The sequence below is a fragment of the Pelodiscus sinensis genome, chromosome 1, assembly GCF_049634645.1.
Source record: "Pelodiscus sinensis isolate JC-2024 chromosome 1, ASM4963464v1, whole genome shotgun sequence".
NCBI classification, from domain to species: domain Eukaryota; kingdom Metazoa; phylum Chordata; order Testudines; family Trionychidae; genus Pelodiscus; species Pelodiscus sinensis.
Window position 1 is genome coordinate 192,055,555 of NC_134711.1, and position 18,504 is coordinate 192,074,058.

Below are 18,504 nucleotides of genomic sequence, written 5' to 3' on the forward strand. Positions count from 1 at the left end.
TGGTCTTGCAAGCGCTGGTTGTTCACCAGGGTTGACTGTTTGACATCACTGCAGAGTGGTCTGGGAAGGTGCATGTGCAAGCATTTTTCAGATTGGCAGGGTGTTGCTCTGTACTGGCCCTTTAAGAAATTGAGACCTAGAGTCAGGAGGAAGCCCAGCTGCGGCAGCTAACGAGGGCCTGGCTGGAGGCCATATAGAGCAGCTCCTGGGAGGAGGAGGAGAGACCTGCCTGAAATGGGGGAGGCTTCGGCGTAGCAAACCCAGGCTACCCGGTCTGAGGCCCTGGGCTGCAAGGAGACAGTCATGGAGGGCAGGGCTCACATGGAAGCAGCCCTAAAAGGCCAGGCTGCAAGGAGTAGGGTTGTCAGATGGTTGAAACAAAAATACTGAACCCCCCCCCTCCAAAAAAAACACAGGGAAAAAATTCTGGTGCAGGAAAAAGGGGGACCAAAGTTGTTGGGGCGGGGGGAATTAAAATAAAACAGTATGTCCCCTTTAAGAGTGCATGTAGTGATAAGAACAGGGGAGTGGTTGAGCACTAAGACCCAGGGCTTCCCCTTGGTTGGCAGCCATCTTCCCCTGCAGCCTTGCAGAACCAGGTAAGCATGGGGGCTGGGGGTGTTGGGAGCTGGTGGGGGAGGGAGAGGCCGGGCGCTGAGTGTTTATAGGGTTGCTAGGTGCCTGGCATTTTCGCCTCCCGGCCGGGGAAAAGTCACAAAGTACCAGACATTTTAGGTGTCCAATATCTCTGAATTTTTTTCCTCTAGACAGGAGGCAAAAATACTGGACTGTCTGGGGGAGTTTGAGCCAGGGAAGCCCCAGGCCATAAGTCTGCAAGGCAGGGTTGCAGGAGGCAATTGGGCAGGCAGAGTGGGAGAAAAACTGGGGGTCCTAGGGAGTAGGGAGGACTCTGCAGGAGGAGTGGAGGAAGAACAATGACACCCCCTCCCCCCCCGGAAGGAGGCTCAGACCAAGATCAGAGTGGTCACTGCCGGAGGGCAGTGCCCGGAAGAGAACACCTCACCCAAAAGAGTCGGAGCCACCCTGAGGGAAGGAGCTGTGCGGAAAGTGAGTTGAACCCGCTACAAGACACTGGGCTATTCAGAAAGCTGCACACTGAGACTTTCTTTCCAGAGCAGAGCATTCCAATAGGGTATCTGTAAATGTCCATAGTTATCCTTGGAAACCCCGCCGACACCTTATTCCAGAATAATTGTGTGTTTTGTGTATGCATGTCACAAATTAAGACTCACGTTTAATAACCGCATAAACCAAAAATTGTAGAACGGGGATATCAGGGTTCAGGCTTCCCCTCAGGCTTACAACCCATTCATCATCGGGGTCGCCTACCCCAAAATCACCCCTCTCCCCCTGTACTCTTTAATTCAAAGTCTCAGACCGTCCTGTCCTCTGAGTGCTCCTCCCCGTTGCCCGACGGCTCAATCCACCTTCCGGCTAGTCCCTTGTTGGTGCTGGACATAATCCGGGGTCTACCTCCCTCCAGGTTCCGGCATGGGGTCCTGCCTGCCTGCCAGGATGTTCTCCTCAGGCGGAGACTCCGCCCACAGCTTGCTGGTTCACCCCCGCATTGCTGTGGGCTTCTTCCCCCAGGCCCCTCTCCTTTTCATTCTGGCTCTCCTTCTTCCCTCCCTCCAGGCCGGTGTCCCGGCCTTTTGAATCCCCCTCCAACCCTAGCCCCGCCCCCTTACCTGTGGGGCGCAGGCTGATGATGTCATCCGGTGTCTCTGCACAGCCAGCTCTCCCAGCCCAGCTGGTGTATGCGCGTTGCGATCCCGCTTGGAGTTGGCAGGAGGAATCCCCCTCTTTGCGGGTGAGCTCCCTTTTTGTAATTTCCGCTTACTCTGGCCCCGCGGGGGGTCGGAGAGTGCGGGGGGCCGAGGCCTCCGTTGCGTCGGAGCCTGGCGCCCCGTCACAGGGGATATAACAAAAAGAACAGTTTCACAGTTAGGACTCTCATGGCTGGATATAACTTCAGCTTTCATTGGGAAACCAGTCCTTAGCCCTGGAGTGCCTGTGTTGTTACAAGGGTTCTGAAAGATATGCATGCATTGGAGGCGTTTGGGGAGGGCATGGACTGGAGTTCAGTAGTGGTTGAAGAGAACTGGATACACATTTGCTGTGATTGGAGGCTGACAAGGCACTTGAACATCTGTCAGCTCCTTGAGGAGCTTTATTATCTCTTCCTCCCTGTGTCCTTTCCTGGCTATCCAACCGTAGTCTTTCATTAATTATTTCCCTCCTTGCAATTGTTTCACTCTTCTGTATCTGTTGACTGCAACACCTCACAAACTGTGTTGTGTCTTACTCCTCCTGGGTTGCCACCTTATCTGATGGATGCACTCCACTTGTGTCCAGGAGTATAGTCTCAAGGGCTTGTGTGGAGGCCAAGAAAAGGCAATGACTAAAGACAGTATTCTGTGTGCTCACAGCTGTGAATGACAAATTACATGCACACCTTTCTAGCTGTCCTTTGACTAGCACAAGTTGCTGAGAGTCCCAGTTTTGGTGAGTTTACAGGGAAGGAGAGAAAAGGGCAGGAAGGGACAAAAAGTGGTTTGTGAAGGTAGTTACTGTAAGCATCTAGGGAGCCTATTCTGAATATTTGTACCCTTTTCTACAGGTGAAGGCCATATCTTTTCTCCAGGGAAGATCAATGCTGCTGCAATCAATATTTGAGTTTGATTTAGTGGGTCTAGTTAAGACTCACTTATCAAACTCATAGGATGCCCTTGTCAGTGGCTGGTACTCTTGGTCCTGCAAGGACTAAGCCTCCCACTGTGGAGATGGCAGGAAAACTTAGATCAAGGTACCTCAACTCCAGAGATGTAATTAACTGGAGTTGTGCACCTTGATTCAACGTTCACCTTTGGTATAGACCTGACCTTTGGTAATAAGGGTAACTCAGAATGCAAGGATGCATCTCCTGCATGCATGTGTCTTCAGACTGGCTTTGAGTAATGCCTATCTGTGTGTCGCTCTGGTCCCTGCAAAAATAGAGTGGGACTGCAAAAGTTCCAACAGCAAAGGGAGAAACAGAGCAATTTTCCCAAGGAACTTCCTTCAGAGGATTGCAGAATGCCTACAGGAATGTTTCCTAGAGGTCATTATGGAGGATTCCAGAGACATCCTGTGTACATTAAACTTTTTTCTGCCATGGCCCCACTATAGATGGACAGGCTCTGTTAGTTTCTCTCCCTTATGCTACCTCTACCATATAACAAAGTACATGAGAGCTCAGTTGCCTTCCACTGTTCAGTATCAAAGCAAAATGAGCACTTTACCAGAGCTCCCCTCTCCTGCATCCTATGTGCTGAGACTATCTAGGACCCTCCAGATTGGAAGACTCCTAACTCTCCATGCCACCAGCTGACCCTGCCATGTGCTCCACATCCATCACTTCCCAACTAGTTAGTGTAGACAAGGCAGTAGTTTGAACCACTACTTTCCTACCAGTGTTAAATGTTTTTTTCCCTCTGTACTGCATCAAATTCAATTTTCGAAGCTTTTGTTATTTTAAGAAAAATACAGTGATTATCACAACCTTTTCCTGTTTTGGAAGCGGGGAATGAGATTGGAGAAATCACCATTTCAAATCAATTTAGCATAGTTTACTTTTTAACTAAGAGCAAAGAATCTTTGTGTAAAGAATGAATGACAAGATGTTCCGTTGCAACATCAGGTGTGAACACTCCTGAGATGTAAATCTAAGTTGACAGTGTGACTATGTAGTATGTTGTCAGCTTCTTGTTTGTATTTGGATACCATCGGCCTCTTAAATTTATGGTGGCAAATAATCTGAATTAAATGAAGCCGAGGTAGTTCAATTTCAAATGGTCTATCTTGGATTGAAAATTGTATAGCAAAATAACTTTGTTTTCCATAATTGGGAACTCTGAATTGGGAAGGGGATTTCCTTCTGGCTATGTCTAGAATACAGGATCCTGGAAGAACTCAGCTGCATCTAGGGAACTTGTCTGCTCTTCCACAAAAAAAAGTGGAAGAGCAGATGCGCTCTTTTGGGAGCCCTGTCTTCCTCCTCCTATGAGGAAGAAGGGCTCTTCCAAAATTTGGCCGAGTGTAAACGGGCCAAATTTTGGAAAAGCCTCCTCCGCAATTTACGTACCTTTTTCTGATTGTTTTTTCGGAGTGAACTTTGCGTACCTTTTTCTGATAAAGCTCTGTAATGAATACATAGTCTCTGTCTGCAAGGGTTTGTTACTTTTTTGAATATTAATTAGAAAATCACAGGACGAAGCCTGTCCCGAATGTGAGTTCTCAAGTGACTTTCACAGACTACAAGGGAAGCTGTGGGAGTCCCACCATGTGGAACATTTGAAATAAAAAAGAAACCCAACAACCTTACAGAATCTACTGTAGGAATATTTTTGCCTTGTCCCATGACAGATGGTCTAGATGTGAACTTATAGTGTCTTCTTTGTTACATAGAAATGACTTTCTTGGAATGACTTTAGCTATTGCTCTGCTAGCAATCTTTCCAAGCATAGCTTTTTTTTGTGTTAAAAATGTAAACATACATACTGATTTAAAAATGTCCCTGTTTTTTAAATTCTCCTGCCTTGTGGAACACAGATTTAAATTTCTTTCTAAGCCTGTGATAGAAGTGTATGTTTGGAAGGTAGATCATCCTGCCACTCCTGACCAGTGTCAGGACCCTCTCAGCCTTCCTCCCGAGTCTAAGTGCTTCCTTTCTATCTACAGTATGCTCAAGGCTGTTCAATATTCATTATAATTTTAAAACTACTATGTTACATTCATTGACTGTGTCCTTAGCTCATACCATTACTTATTAATAAAACTCTTGAATTGATATTGAATGGAAATCTGAGCTCCCTTATGCCTTCCATTTTACACTGTTTATAGTATTTAATTGTAGGGGTTAAGATTATTTTATGTATGGATGTTACTTTTTATTCCCACAAAATTTCTGTCAATATCTTTACAGATGTGTGGTACTGTCTGACCCCTTGAAAGATTCTTCCCGTTCTCAGGAATCCTGGAACGCCTTCCTGACAAAACTTAGGACTCTGCTTCTCATGTCTTTTACCAAAAATCTAGGCAAGTTTGAAGATGATATGAGAACTTTGAGGGAGAAGAGGACTGAGCCAGGATGGAGTTTTTGCGAGTATTTCATGGTCCAGGTATAGGCTCTAAAGAAGAAGTTTAAAAAAAAATTAGTCCTTTATTTTGTCGAAAGCATTCTTCTTTTGGATGTATCTTTTTAGATCAAACTCTCCTTTTAAAAAGATAGGAAGATTAGTATTATGGCAACACTTCTAACTATTATGGCCTGCTATGTTCACCTGCAAGATCTGTTCAGACTTCTGCGTCTTATGCTATGGATTACTTGGGAGCACATATTTTTTTACAAGCATTTTATTAGTTGTTTCCTTGCCTTTTGTGTGAAAGGTGTCTTAAAAATTCAAATATACTTAGGCTATGCAAATGAACTCTTATAGTTAAAATAATATATCAATATGCTGTACTTTATTTATGTATTTATTTATTAATTAATTAAAGCATTCTTTTGCATAGATTATCAGAGTATAAATGGACCTTGGTCTTATGCCTGAAAATGGAATAATGTAATTCTCTGGAAAGAATCCTGGTATCAGATACATTTCCAGATTTGGATGGTTTCTAAATGTATGGGATTTACTATTAATAAACATTCAAACACTTACAGGAAAAAAACACACGTTCAAATTATGACATTAGTGATTGATTTGATTATAATATTTCTCTTAAAGTATTTCTCTCCCATGTGTCATGCCATATAGTACTGAATTTTTACATTGTTAGATTGGTCTCACTACCTCTTGAGACTCACTTCTGCTTATGTAATACAAAAGTAGGTGGTTGGACAGGAAAGATCACATTAAGGTGGAGTTAAGGGTGAAAGTACATACCATAATTTAGGGTAAAACACAGTATAACAATGGTGTTGTAATTATCCCGAATCCAAGTATGTTGAATGCAGCAAATTTATCAGTTAAAAAAAAATCTAAACGTGTTAAAGCCTTTACTTTGCTTATCATGACAAGTGGGGAAGAGAAGAAAAATAAATTCAGTTTAATCTGGAGCCAGAAATACTAAATATCTTCATAGTCATACGACCATATGCTGAAGTTCAAAGTCTTTGCATTATTTTGTTAACCCTGTTCAGGATGGGAGGAGAAATGACATGAAGTGCTAAATTTCTTAAATAAACTGTTTAATTTTAACCCTTAAACTCATTAATAGATTTACTTGTAAATTCACAGAAAATTTATTCAACTCAGTAAGTGCTGTTATTTGGGGGATAATAGGTGGAATTTGTCAAACAGAACAGATGTTGAATCCTCACTTTTGAGGTTAAAATTCAACTTTTAATTTTGGAGCTACTATTAATGTTTCCTTAATACAGATAGAATGAATAAATTATAAGTGCATCAGTGTTTTCTGAAGAGATGGGTTTTCATGAGCTTCCTGAGAGTTAAGGCTTGTTCTAAATATTTTATTGTAGTGAGTCAGGGCTTGTCTGTATGGAAAAAATGGTCCAGTATAACTGTACCATTATAATTTCCATGTGGATTGTCTTACTGTAGTTTAGTTTTTTTCCCATTTAGCTTTGGAAGCAGTATAGGCTAACCTGGAAAAAGGCATTCTTGTTCTGGAATAAGAGGATCCACATGGGGAATTAGAGCAGTATAGTTGTAACATGACCTTGTCCTGCGTATTGATGTCCTTTGAGACAAGATTGGAGAAGTGCTTTTGTGTGTGTTAGTTCTTAAAATCCACATTGACTACAACACCTTTTGATAGTTTGTACCTTTCTTTGCCTTTGTGTTAAAAGGAAGAACTGGCCTTTGTCTTTGAGATGCTGCAGCAGTTTGAAGATGCCTTGGTGCAGTATGATGAGCTTGATGCATTGTTCTCTCAGTATGTTGTTAACTTTGGTGCTGGTGGTAAGTATTTAAATCAGCAAGTGAATATGTGCAGCAGATTAGTTACTCACTCTGTTCTGCTCAGGACCAGATTAAAGTAAGAGGGGTCCCTAAACATAAACTATATTGCTTTTCCATTCCCTTGCCTGGGATGGCAGCTGATTTCAATTAAGTTGAATGAGAGAGTTTGTGCTACTTGGAGCTGTTTCATGCTCTCTCCTTATTGAGACAGGCAACAGTTGTACTCTGGTCATGTGTTCGTGTTTGCATCCATGAAACAAAACTGGGGCCCTAGGCATGGGTTTAAAGTACCTATATCTTGACTTGGCCCTGGTGCTGCTGCTTTTTCCTACAGCTTGCTTTCGAGTCATTAAATAATGCTATTTTGAAGGTTTCCCGATTAAATAATGCTATTTTGAAGGTTTCCCGTTGATTCTAACACTGTTTTTAAACAACACACATGATTACAGACTGCCTGAGGCATTGACTAAAATGTGGCTTTCAAATTAGATATTGTAAAGAATTCTAGACACTGCAGTTATGCCATGCCTAGTTGATGCATATGCATATAATTCTTTTCATATATTTAATATAAATTACTTTCTACAAGCAGCATGAGGCTTGAGAATTCATTTCATTTTGATAATACTACTGGATACACACCTCTTTGGAAAGTGTCATGTAATGTGAAAGCCATTTTTGTCTGAGATGTCGTGGTATTTCATAATTCAGCATGAGGTGCTCAGGTATCACTAAGTGTAGATCTAAAAATACAAAGGTATATGGACCACATAACATGTTACTTAGCATAGTAGTGGGAGAGAGGCCGATATGCAATAAGCATGGGAGACACTTGTTATGGTGAATTGTAATTAATGGATGCTCAGATACAAAGCTGAGTAACTTTAACTTCACTTAGGTTTACTTTAATCACTCAGAAATGCATTGTAAACCAATTCTTACAGCTGTCAGGCATTTAGGTCAACATTTTGGAAATTGGGAGCCTACATTTAAGTATCCACAGTAAGTAATGGGAGGTGTGGGTGCCATAGGCTGTTGATATGGTTGAGTTAGTTGCCCAACATTATTGTGGGCTTGAAAAAAGTCTTATTTATAACATGGATTTGTATAATAACTGTCTTTGTTTACTTAGATGGAGCAAATTGGTTGACCTTTTTCTGCCAGCCAGTGCGGAGCTGGAATGGATTGATTCTTCGTAAACCAATAGATATGGAGAAACGAGAGCTGATTCAGAATCAAGAAGCCACTCTATTAGATTTGCGCAGTTACCTGTTTTCTCGCCAGTGCACATTGCTGATCTTCCTGCAGAGACCGTGGGAGGTGTCCCAGCGAGCTCTAGAGCTTCTTCACAACTGTGTGCAGGAGCTTAAGCTGCTAGAAGTGAGTTAATGTAATATAATGCATTATTTGTTTTATATCTTTTAATAATTACATAGGTTTCTGTCCAGTTGTTTAACTGCTGACACATTTAGCACTGTGTGCTGTCAATATAATGCTATGAAGGTTGATAATTGTAATATTGCCACAATTCATGTGACAGTTTTAAAACAAATCCCTACATGTGAGGCTCATTACCTGTGTGGTGAGAGCGTCCCAGAGCTGGAGCACCAGCCAGAGTCCAAACACCTGCTCAGCAGTGAAACAATTCTGCAGACTGAGCCCCGCAAGCCTGAGTTGGCTGGCATGTGCTACCCATGGATTTTTCTTGCTGGGTAGCCACACATTTGGAGACTGCTTAAAGATTTGATTTCCTGGAGGCAGTATTATGATTGCATTGTATTGATAAAATATTCTGAGCATTATCAAAAAAACTAATATACATTTACTATGAAGCTGATTAAAAAAAACAATGATGAGCTCTGTAGCATCTTAAAGTCTAACGGATTTATTTAGGCATAAACTTTTGTCAATAAAACCCACTTTGTCAGATGCATGGAGTGGCAATCACAGAGATTTGGAGCTACCTCTCTTTCCTCACTTTCCTATCAAAAGAAGGAAGTTGCTTATCAAGAGTAGGCCCAATGTTAATGAGGCCAATTCAGTCAGGGTGGATGTGGCTCCCTCCCAGCAGTTGACAGGGAGGTGTGAATACCAAGAGAACCATTTAGTGAGAGAAGCATTATTCTAAGTCCTTATTCAGTCCTAATGTGATTGTGATGAATTGCAAAACTGCTGTTTCTCTCTCTCCTCTGGTTTTCAAGTGTTTTGTAAAAAGGTGGCTACTTTTAAGTCTGTTGCTGAGTGTCCAAGAAGGTGTTCTCTTACTGGTTTTTGTATGCTACCTTTCTTGATGTCTGGTGTCTGACCATTTATCCTTTGGTGCAGAGATGATCTGTTTTGTCCAATATACATGACAGAGGGGCATTGCTGGCACTTGATGGCATATATCATGTTAGTAGATGTGCAGGTGGATGAGCCCCTGAAGGTGTGATTGATGGGGTTAGGCCCTATAATGGTGTCACTTGTATAGAGATATGTGGACAGAGTTGGTAACAGGATTTGTTGGAGAGAGATTCCTCAGTTGTGAAGCTGAGTCATTCATTTGCTTCTTGCCTGAATTCTTTACCTATGTCATGATCTATAGCCTATAATTAACTTAAATAAAGTAACACATATAGCTGTGTAAGAAATCGGCCTGGAAAGCTGTCAGCTCCCTTCATAACACCTTTTTTGGATGTGGGTGTGTCTGAGTGTATGTGAAGGAGTATCGTCTACTGCAGTGGTCTCCAATGGGGGTGGGGCCATGTATGAGCCTGGAGGCGAGGCCACCCATACGCTGCGTGCCCGGAGTTGGCGCCACCCATGTGCCATGCTCCCGGGGCTGGCACCGCAACTGTGCTGCATACCCAGGGGTAGGGCCACCTATACACTGCACGCCCAAGGTCGGAACAGCCCATGTCCTGCATGCCTGAGCGCGGGGCCGCCACCGCCCATGCGCTGCATGCCCAGAGCCAGGGCCTGTGCCACACACTCAGGAGCTGGCAGCACCCATGTGCTGCGCGCCCAGTGGCGGGGCTGCCCATGTGCCGCGCGCCTGGGGCCGGCGCCGCCCCTATGCCACGCACCCGGGTCGCCGCTGCCATACGATGCAAGCTCGGGGCCAGCACAGCCCTCGCGCTGCTCACCCGGTGGCGGGGCCTCCCATGTGCTGAGTGCCTAGGGCTGGCGCCGCCCCTGTGTCACACGCCTGGCCTGTTGCCACCCATACGCCGCAAGACCAGGGCCAGCACAGCCCTCGCAGCGCGCACCCGGGGATGGAGCCGCCTAACCGCTGCACGACCGGGGCTGGCACTGACCATGTGCTGCGTGTTGTACCAATAAAAGCAAGCAGGATCGTATGAGGGGGGATAAGGCAAAAAGCCACATTTATTGTAAAGATAATAATAAAGAATAAAGAAAAGATAGAAGCAAACAATGTTGTTTAGCTACTTATTCCTGTCACTACTTACACACACACACACACACACACACACACACACACAGATAGACAGATATAACCATTAATTTAATCATTCATCCATTCATTCAGGTTCTGTGTATTTGTTATAGTTACCAGCCTGGAAGTTGCTTGTGACAGAATACTGGCCAGGTATTCTGTACACAAGTGATGGTAGTGGGAGCGAAGTCCTGATCAGATGCGCATCTGAAGCTCCTGGTGGGCTGGCAGCAGAACCTTGAACTCTGACTCCATAGTCTTTTGGTCCAAACTTTATAGGAATTTCTTCCTATGCCAGTCGATGGGAATTGCTGCATCATGCTGATGTCCAGAGTGGCTGTCAGGTGCGCGTCAGTGATCTCATAGGGTGGACCTCCAGTATTTGGTTTTCTCCACTTGACACCTTTTGGTTGCACTGGCACCTGACGCCTTCTTCAGCCCTTTAATGCGGCATTCTCAGGCTGGCACCTCTCAAAACCATTCATTCATTGTCCAAGTACTCTCTCTTACATACATTCCTTAATTAATGTTTCACATACAGTATTTTGTATAATAATAACTTTACATATACAAGAGTTGTAGTTACAAAAAGTCACAAGTTTCTGGGTGGCATTTTTTAAAACATTCTCTCTCTGAGTGCTGAGTTAGTTACTGTTATAGTTACAATGTTTCACTTTGATTAGGGTTAATTGTTTCACAATGCTTTGAAGAGAATGGGCATCAATTGTGTAACACTAAGTTTGAGAGTGCCCTGGGACACAGAGAAGGGAGCTGTTTCTGGCTACATAGTATTATATTTTTAACAGTTTTAAGTTACATGACCTAATATTACATTCCTAACCAATTATATTCTCGAGGGGCAATAATTATAAATCTAAACATTTAACAATCTTAACTAATAATAATAATAAATCTAAACACTTATATGCTTCTTCTACTTAAACTTATAGTACTTAGACTTTTAGTTGTGGGGAACAAATTATGGGGAGTCACTTCCACTTGGGGGAATCATTTTTAATACTTTAAGATGTTATCCCATCATGCGTGCCCGGGGCTGGCTCCGCCCGTGCACCTGGGGGTGGTGTTGACCCCCATCACTTGGCGGGCGCACAGAAATGGCCCAGCGGGCGCCACGGCGCCCGTGGGCACCGCATTGGAGACCACTGTTCTACTGTGTCTTAGGGTGTGTTTAAACTACAAAATTTTGTCGCTGAAACGAATGTTGACACAAGTAAGCAAAAAAATCACCAAAGCATGTTTATACTTGCTCTTTGTCTAAATTTTTAGCTTCCTCTTCAACAACATGAGCAATGCACTGTGAGTATGTATCCCACTGTACCTGGCAACACCAGCTGTCACTAGGCCCTGGTGGGAATGTGGAATGTAACACAGTGCATCTTGGGACCATGCAAAATGTCCTGTCAAGCACTGCTTTGTTTCCCAGGCCTCCGGGGTTGCAGGATTCCTTTCACACCATTTTTCCAACTGCCATTTGTTATCCACTCGTGCATCTGCAGTAAGAAAGCATGGATCTCACACTTCTCTCCTACTTTTTGTTCAGTGTTGTGAGGACAACACATTACATCAGTCTGTCAGAAGATGTCTGAATTGGAAAGGTCTGATCTGTAACTTAAAATTTAACAGTTATATTCTTTTTCAACATTGAAACATTTCCCTTAAGCCCTTTTTGCAACATATGCAGCCACTTTTCCACTGATCTTTGCAAGGCACATGCACATCTTTGCAGGTATTGTAAACATGGCGAGTGTGAGAGGAAAGGGAAGAGGGGAGTGAAGAGTGAGCACATGGGCAAAGGAACACACAGTTGTGGCTTGTGCAGCAGGTTTACAAGGAAGTACTGTCATGCTTCTTCACAGGCAAGTATATCTGTAGGAGACATCTCAATACTGAGGGTAAGGAGGGAAACCAGAGTTTAACTTTTGGATGATAGTGGCTTTTGCCCTGCTCCATACGTATTTCATCTATGAGCTGCTTTGATCCCTGCACCAGTGATTGCAGAATGGTGTGGGAGAGTATCCTGCAACAGGGGAAGAAACATGGTTGTACAGCCTTGGAACCTGCAAGAGAAAATCAGGGAGTTTCCAGAACATCTCTGCAAGATTCCATTGACATCTTGGTATGCATCAACACCCTGCTTGGACTTAATGGCTACACAAGGCTATGTGCAATTCACGAACACTGCCAGCCTCCCACTTTACAGTGCTCTGCCCCTACCTTTGCACACTCCAAACCAGTCACTCTGTGTCTCATTTCCTGCTTCCCTTCTCCTTGTGGAGCAGCTACTGAGAGTGACCATTCACCTCAGGAGTGGAGAATAGTTCCTGGCTACCTGCTCCACTGGGAGACCCTGCTGGGATTAGCACATCCTTTCTAGCTCTACGTTTCTCAGCAGAAGGTGATCTCCTGCTGACAAGCTTCTGCCTCTTATTTCTTCCCCCCTCCCCCTTAATATTTAAAAATGTTGACTTCTGTTACCAAGATACTCAGTCTACTTTGTTAGGTTTTTCGGGTTTATTGCCATCCACCCTAACCTGAATAATTTTGTATTCTTAGCAATTTTGATACTTTAATGTGTTCTAGTTATTTATTAAATGCATTGATCCTTGTATTCATTTTTGAGCTATTGCAAAAATAACCTTTTCTCATGTGTTTATCTCTGTTTTACTCCGTTATCTGTAACAAGATTTCTTACCTGACAAACTTCCTTCTATGAGGGGCATCTGTAGTCTTTTGAAATATTAAAATCTGTTGGATAATTTTTCCTTTATCCATTAGTTAATGTTTGTTAAATTTCTGTAGCTAGTTAGGTGTGATGTATCCTGACAAAAGGTGTGCTGAATCTATAGATCTTGATCTACTTTTTTTTGTCCCCTTCAGATTATTCTAACTTCACCATTTTTAAAAATACCTTTTTCATCTTCCATAATACAACTTAAAGTTCTCTCCCTCGCCTTCCATCATGGTGAGGCAGTCAAATCTAATTATAATGTGGTCATTTTATTTTCTTGGTGGCTCAACCACATTTGCTTCCTGAATTTTGTATATTTTTCTGGAAGGAGTCAAGAGTTAGTGTCCTCTTGTATGCTGCAGAGCAAGTTGTTCTAAGAATTTATACTATGTAGTATACCTTTTTTTTTTTTTTTTTTTTTTTTTTTTGGCCCCACTATGTCCTAATATGATCAGGCAGTCCCCGGGTTACGTACAAGATAGGGACTGTAGGTTTGTTCTTAAGTTGAATCTGTATGTAAGTCGGAACTGGCATCCAGATTCAGCCGCTGCTGAAACTGACCGCCAGTTCTGACTTACATACAGATTCAACTTAAGAACCCCAAGCGTCCCCAAGTCAGCTGCTGCTGAAACTGATCAGCAGCTGATTCCAGGAAGCCCGGGGCAGAGCAACTGTGCCTCGGGCTTCCTGTAGTCAGCGCTGGTCAGTTTCAGCAACGGCTGACTTGGGGACGTCTGGGGCAGAGCAGCTGGTGTGCTGCTGGGTTGCTCCAGTAGCACCGCTCCTCGGCGCTACTGGACCAACCCAGCAGCACCCCAGCTGCTCTGCCCCGGGAGTCCTGATTCAGCCGCTGCTGAAACTGACCAGCAGCGGCTGAATCAGGACGCCTGGGGCAGAGCAGTTGGGGTGCTGCCGGGTTGGTCCAGTAGTGCCCAGAGCGGCGCTGCGGGACCAACCGGCAGCGCCCCAGCTGCTCTGCCCCAGGGTCCACAACAAAAGCCTGGTCTGCTGGGGGGGGGGCACACTAGCTGCGCCCTCCCCCCCAGCAGACCAGGGACACAGGGAGCAAAGCGGCAGCGGGGGGGGGGGTGCCTTGCCTCTGAGGCTTTGCTCTGGTGCCGGACCGCTTTGCTCCCGGTGCCCCTGGTCTGCTGGGGACCGTCCCCAGCAGACCAGGGGCACCGGGAGCAAACCCGCAGCCACGGCGGGGTCCCCGCGCTTCTGAGGCTTTGCTAGAGCAAAGCCTCAGAAGCGCGGGACCCCCCGCTGCTGCGGGTTCGCTCGCGGTGTCCCTGGTCTGCTGGGGACGGTCCCCAGCAGACCAGGGGCACCGCGAGCCAACCCGCAGCAGTGGCGGGTTCCCGCGCTTCTGAGGCTTTGCCAGAGCAAAGCCGACCAGGGGCACCGGAGCAGCTTTTCTCGCCCTGGAGCTCGAGGTGGCTGACCGCTGCCTGTGAGCTCCGGGGTGAGAGAGCCCCGTTCGTAAGTGCGGATCCGACATAAGTCGGATCCGCGTAAGTCGGGGACTGCCTGTACTCATTTCTCAAACTTATCTGTTCATTTTTCAGGTCTGTGTTCCTCCCGGAGCTTTGGATTGCTGGGTATTTTTGAGCTGTTTGGAGGTTCTACAAAGAATAGAAGGCTGCTGTGATCGAGCTCAAATAGATGCCAATGTTTCCCACACAGTTGGCTTATGGAGCTATGCCACTGAAAAGGTAAGTATGCTGATATGTTTCAGTTAGAGACTTCACTTGAAATGTGCCAAGGTTCTATGACAAACATGGACATGTTTTAACATGTATTTAGAAGTTCTTTAATACACCGATCTATAGACTATCCTGGTGTAGTACTCTGTGCTATATGACATAACCAGGCTTAAATTTTTCCCCCTGTTTCATTGGGAGGTTCCATGCTTAGCTCCTTGATGTGGGGAATGAAGAAGTGCTTCATTTTGCTAAGCAAGTGACCACTCTAGCTAATCAAGTAGTGGTGCTAATTTGCTTTGAAAGAAGCCTATAAAGTCCATCAGCTGAAAGGAGGAGGTTGCAGTGAATGTGCTGCAAGAAAACAAAACCTGAGCTGAATTGAGAACCTTTACACCTCCAGGATTGTTATCTCTATTTTGATGTTTTCCCCCAAACTTCTTGTTTGTTCTAACAGATTTACTAGAAATCTGGTAAGAGTATAGAAATTGTGGATGTTGAATAATTACAGGAGAAATAATTGATCCTTATCTTTGTTGACAATGTTTGCTTAAACAGCCTGCTTATTTGCTACTCACCCAGCTGGATGTTTTCGTATGCTTCCCCTTACACAAGGGATGAAAGTGTCTGTCAAAAGCCATTACCTGATCCTTCATTATACACTTCCATAAGCATCACCTCAGCTATGTTAACTTTAGATCCCTGCCAACAGCAAGGAAAGAAGCAGGTTGAGATTTTGTGTTACTGAAATTTCTGTGTACTATGTTAACCTTGCTTGTCTAAGTGTTTTCTTCCCCCACCTTCCTGTTTGTCTGATTTATCCACCTGCTGTGTCCTGTCAGAAATTAGACCACACTCTTTGTGGCAGGGACTTTCTTTTATTACTTGTTTTTACATAGTGGAGCACTAATCCTAAATTGGGATTGCTAGGCACTATTGTATTAACTCCTCTTACTAATAATAGTAACCATGTATCAGTTAGTCATTGTGACACAGTGGTAACTTAAATGTTAATTACTGACTTGTGAGCATTTTTTTACTGAAACTCGATCTGTAAATGACTTTATTGTTCTTGCTGCAGGTGTTAGCATTTTATGCATACCTGTGTGAATGGGAATGAGCTGTGTGAGCCGATTTCCTTCATACTGCTAGGTGGGAAAGAGGGACTGGAGAAATCTAGCCTCTGTTTTTTTGTCTTTTGTTTTTTTCCTTACCTAGTCCCATCAAAGCTTTGGTACTCCCTAACCAGGTAGGCAGTGGAGAAGAGGCTAGAGTGAAGGACTTGAGAGATGTTTTTGGTGAACTGGCATGGATGAGAAATCATACTAGACAGATTGATGATACAAGTTGAATGCTTCCAGTGGAGCCTTGTGGTTATAGCTCAAATAGTTAGTGTTTTTGGTGGTTCTTAACAGAGGCTTTCCTAAGATTATATTGGTCTGCCCCCTCACCAGATGAGTCTGAGGAACTGCAATGAATGCCAGCTGTACCCCATCTCTTCTGGTTGGTATCTTCTCAGATGACTAGCTGAAGCAAAAAAGTTCTAAAAATTCCCCAAATCTGCATGTAAATTTTAAACAAGACTGTTTGTCTACTGCTTCCACTATGGCAGGAAAATACTAAACTATGTGTTTGACAGTGGCAGGTATGTAAAGGCTATTATTCTGGCCTCATTATAAATTAAAAAAGTGGCTCCCTGCATGCACTGGCTCCCTCCTCCCTCCCTTCACCTCACCCCCAATTCCCATGCTGATATAGAGACAGCAGTGTGCGGGGAGAGAGGTGCGGAATGTAACTATGTAGGTTAACCGATGAGCTCAGGCTCATCAGTTACGTGTGTACATTATCAAATCCCTAGTATGGAATGGAGAAGATCCAGGATTAATAGCAAAACAGCAAATGAGGTGGAATTTAAAAAGTCCCTTTAGAATGATTAAAAGAAAATTAGTCCATGCACTGTGAAATTTACTACTTCATAAGGGCAAGACAAATAATGAAACCCTTTTATAAAATAGGCTGGGTAACTGGTTGATGGCTAACCTCTCTCGTTATGCTAAAATGACAGCCTAATTCTTCAGGTCAAAAAATAATCACCAGGGTTGACTGTCAGTCAGACAGTATAATTGGACACAGAATATAGCATATTACCCCAATCCAGTCCCATAATGATTGGTAATTCTTCACCTATGTCTTTAATGACACTAGTGATAGAAATATAGCCGTGTTAGTCTGGGGTAGTTGAAGTAAAATGCAGGACAATGTAGCACTTTAAAGACTAACAAGATGGTTTATTAGATCTGAGGAAGTGGGTCTGGCCCACGAAAGCTCATCATCTAATAAACCATCTTGTTAGTCTTTAAAGTGCTACATTGTCCTGCATTTTACTTTAATGACACTGTACTTGTTAAAGGAAGTACTGCTAATCATCTATTTTGTTCAGGAAGAAATGTTACACTTCCCATAGAGAATTTTATAACTCATTAGGTGTGAATTTTCAGTGTGTATATCCACCCAATCTATTCTTTGGAGACTCAGCACTTCATAGAGTTCTGTGTATTTTAATTTTTTTTATTGAAAAGTAGAATACTAATTAAATATAAAAATCTGGAATTTTAAATGCTCTTGTCAATTGATAGCTGCCAGACAGATGAATGTTGTTCTATGTACATTTAAAAAAAAACCACCCTAAAATCTCTACTCCTGGGTTTGATAAGTATTGATATTTCAAGTGTTTCATAAAAATAAGTGCTAAGTGTTTACATTTGTAATGTGTTTAATACCTAAAGTTATTGACTCATAAGTTTAATTTAAGCATAGACAAGATTCCTTTCAGCTTTTCAAGTAAAAATGTGTGTCCATTTTTAGAAGGCTCCTATCTGTCCCTTTAGGAGGCAATTTTAATAAGGGTTTTTAAAGAGTTGTAATATAACAACAGTATTTTTATGAAAACATCCTTTACTGATCTATTGGGATTCATATTGTAGAAGACATTTGGTTGCAAGACTTTTTGTATTGATATTTGTAACATTTTGAAGCACATTTATTGCTTGTTTTATTTTCATAGCTAAAGTCCCTTGGTTATCTGTGTGGACTTGTGTCAGAAAAGGGACCTAATTCAGAGGATCTTAACCGAACAGTTGATTTATTAGCAGGCTTGGGAGCAGAGCGCCCTGAAACAGGTAATACTAAAACACATGCATGCTTTATTTAATACCTTACTGTCTGTTTAAATATGTGATGACTTCCCTCTTAGATTAGCTCTTCAGGGAAAATTTAATTCTATTGTGTAAGTGGACACACGTACAGATAATAGTGGGGTTGGAGTAAAGAAGGGGGTCAGGTGTTCTTTACGAGTGATATAGTTTGTATTTTTTCAATTTAAAAAAAAATATAGCGCTGTGATGTTGCTTGAATTACCCAGTATATATTTAGTTTATCAATGTTATGAGGTGCCACTTAGTAATCTAATCACCTTTGGTTTTGAATTATTTATTACTTTTATTACTGCTCCTACAGCAATCCTTAACTTTAAAATTCAGTTTGAGAATGAAATTAAAGAATCCTGATTTGATGTAGTATACTCTACATGAAACTAGGGCTATAAAGTGATATCATTATACTATATTAGTC

The 18,504-nt window shown here is 43.0% G+C and overlaps 1 protein-coding gene across 1 annotated transcript in view; it reads left to right on the top strand.

The window, feature by feature from the left end:
- Positions 1-18,504, top strand: part of TRAPPC10 (trafficking protein particle complex subunit 10) — a 100,175-nt gene that overhangs the window by 35,874 nt on the left and 45,797 nt on the right. Inside the window, exons 5-9 of the mRNA XM_006137887.3 lie at positions 4,985-5,180; positions 6,875-6,986; positions 8,119-8,366; positions 14,740-14,886; positions 17,939-18,053. Coding sequence (XP_006137949.1) covers positions 4,985-5,180; positions 6,875-6,986; positions 8,119-8,366; positions 14,740-14,886; positions 17,939-18,053 — 818 coding nt within the window. The remainder of the gene's footprint in view (positions 1-4,984; positions 5,181-6,874; positions 6,987-8,118; positions 8,367-14,739; positions 14,887-17,938; positions 18,054-18,504) is intronic.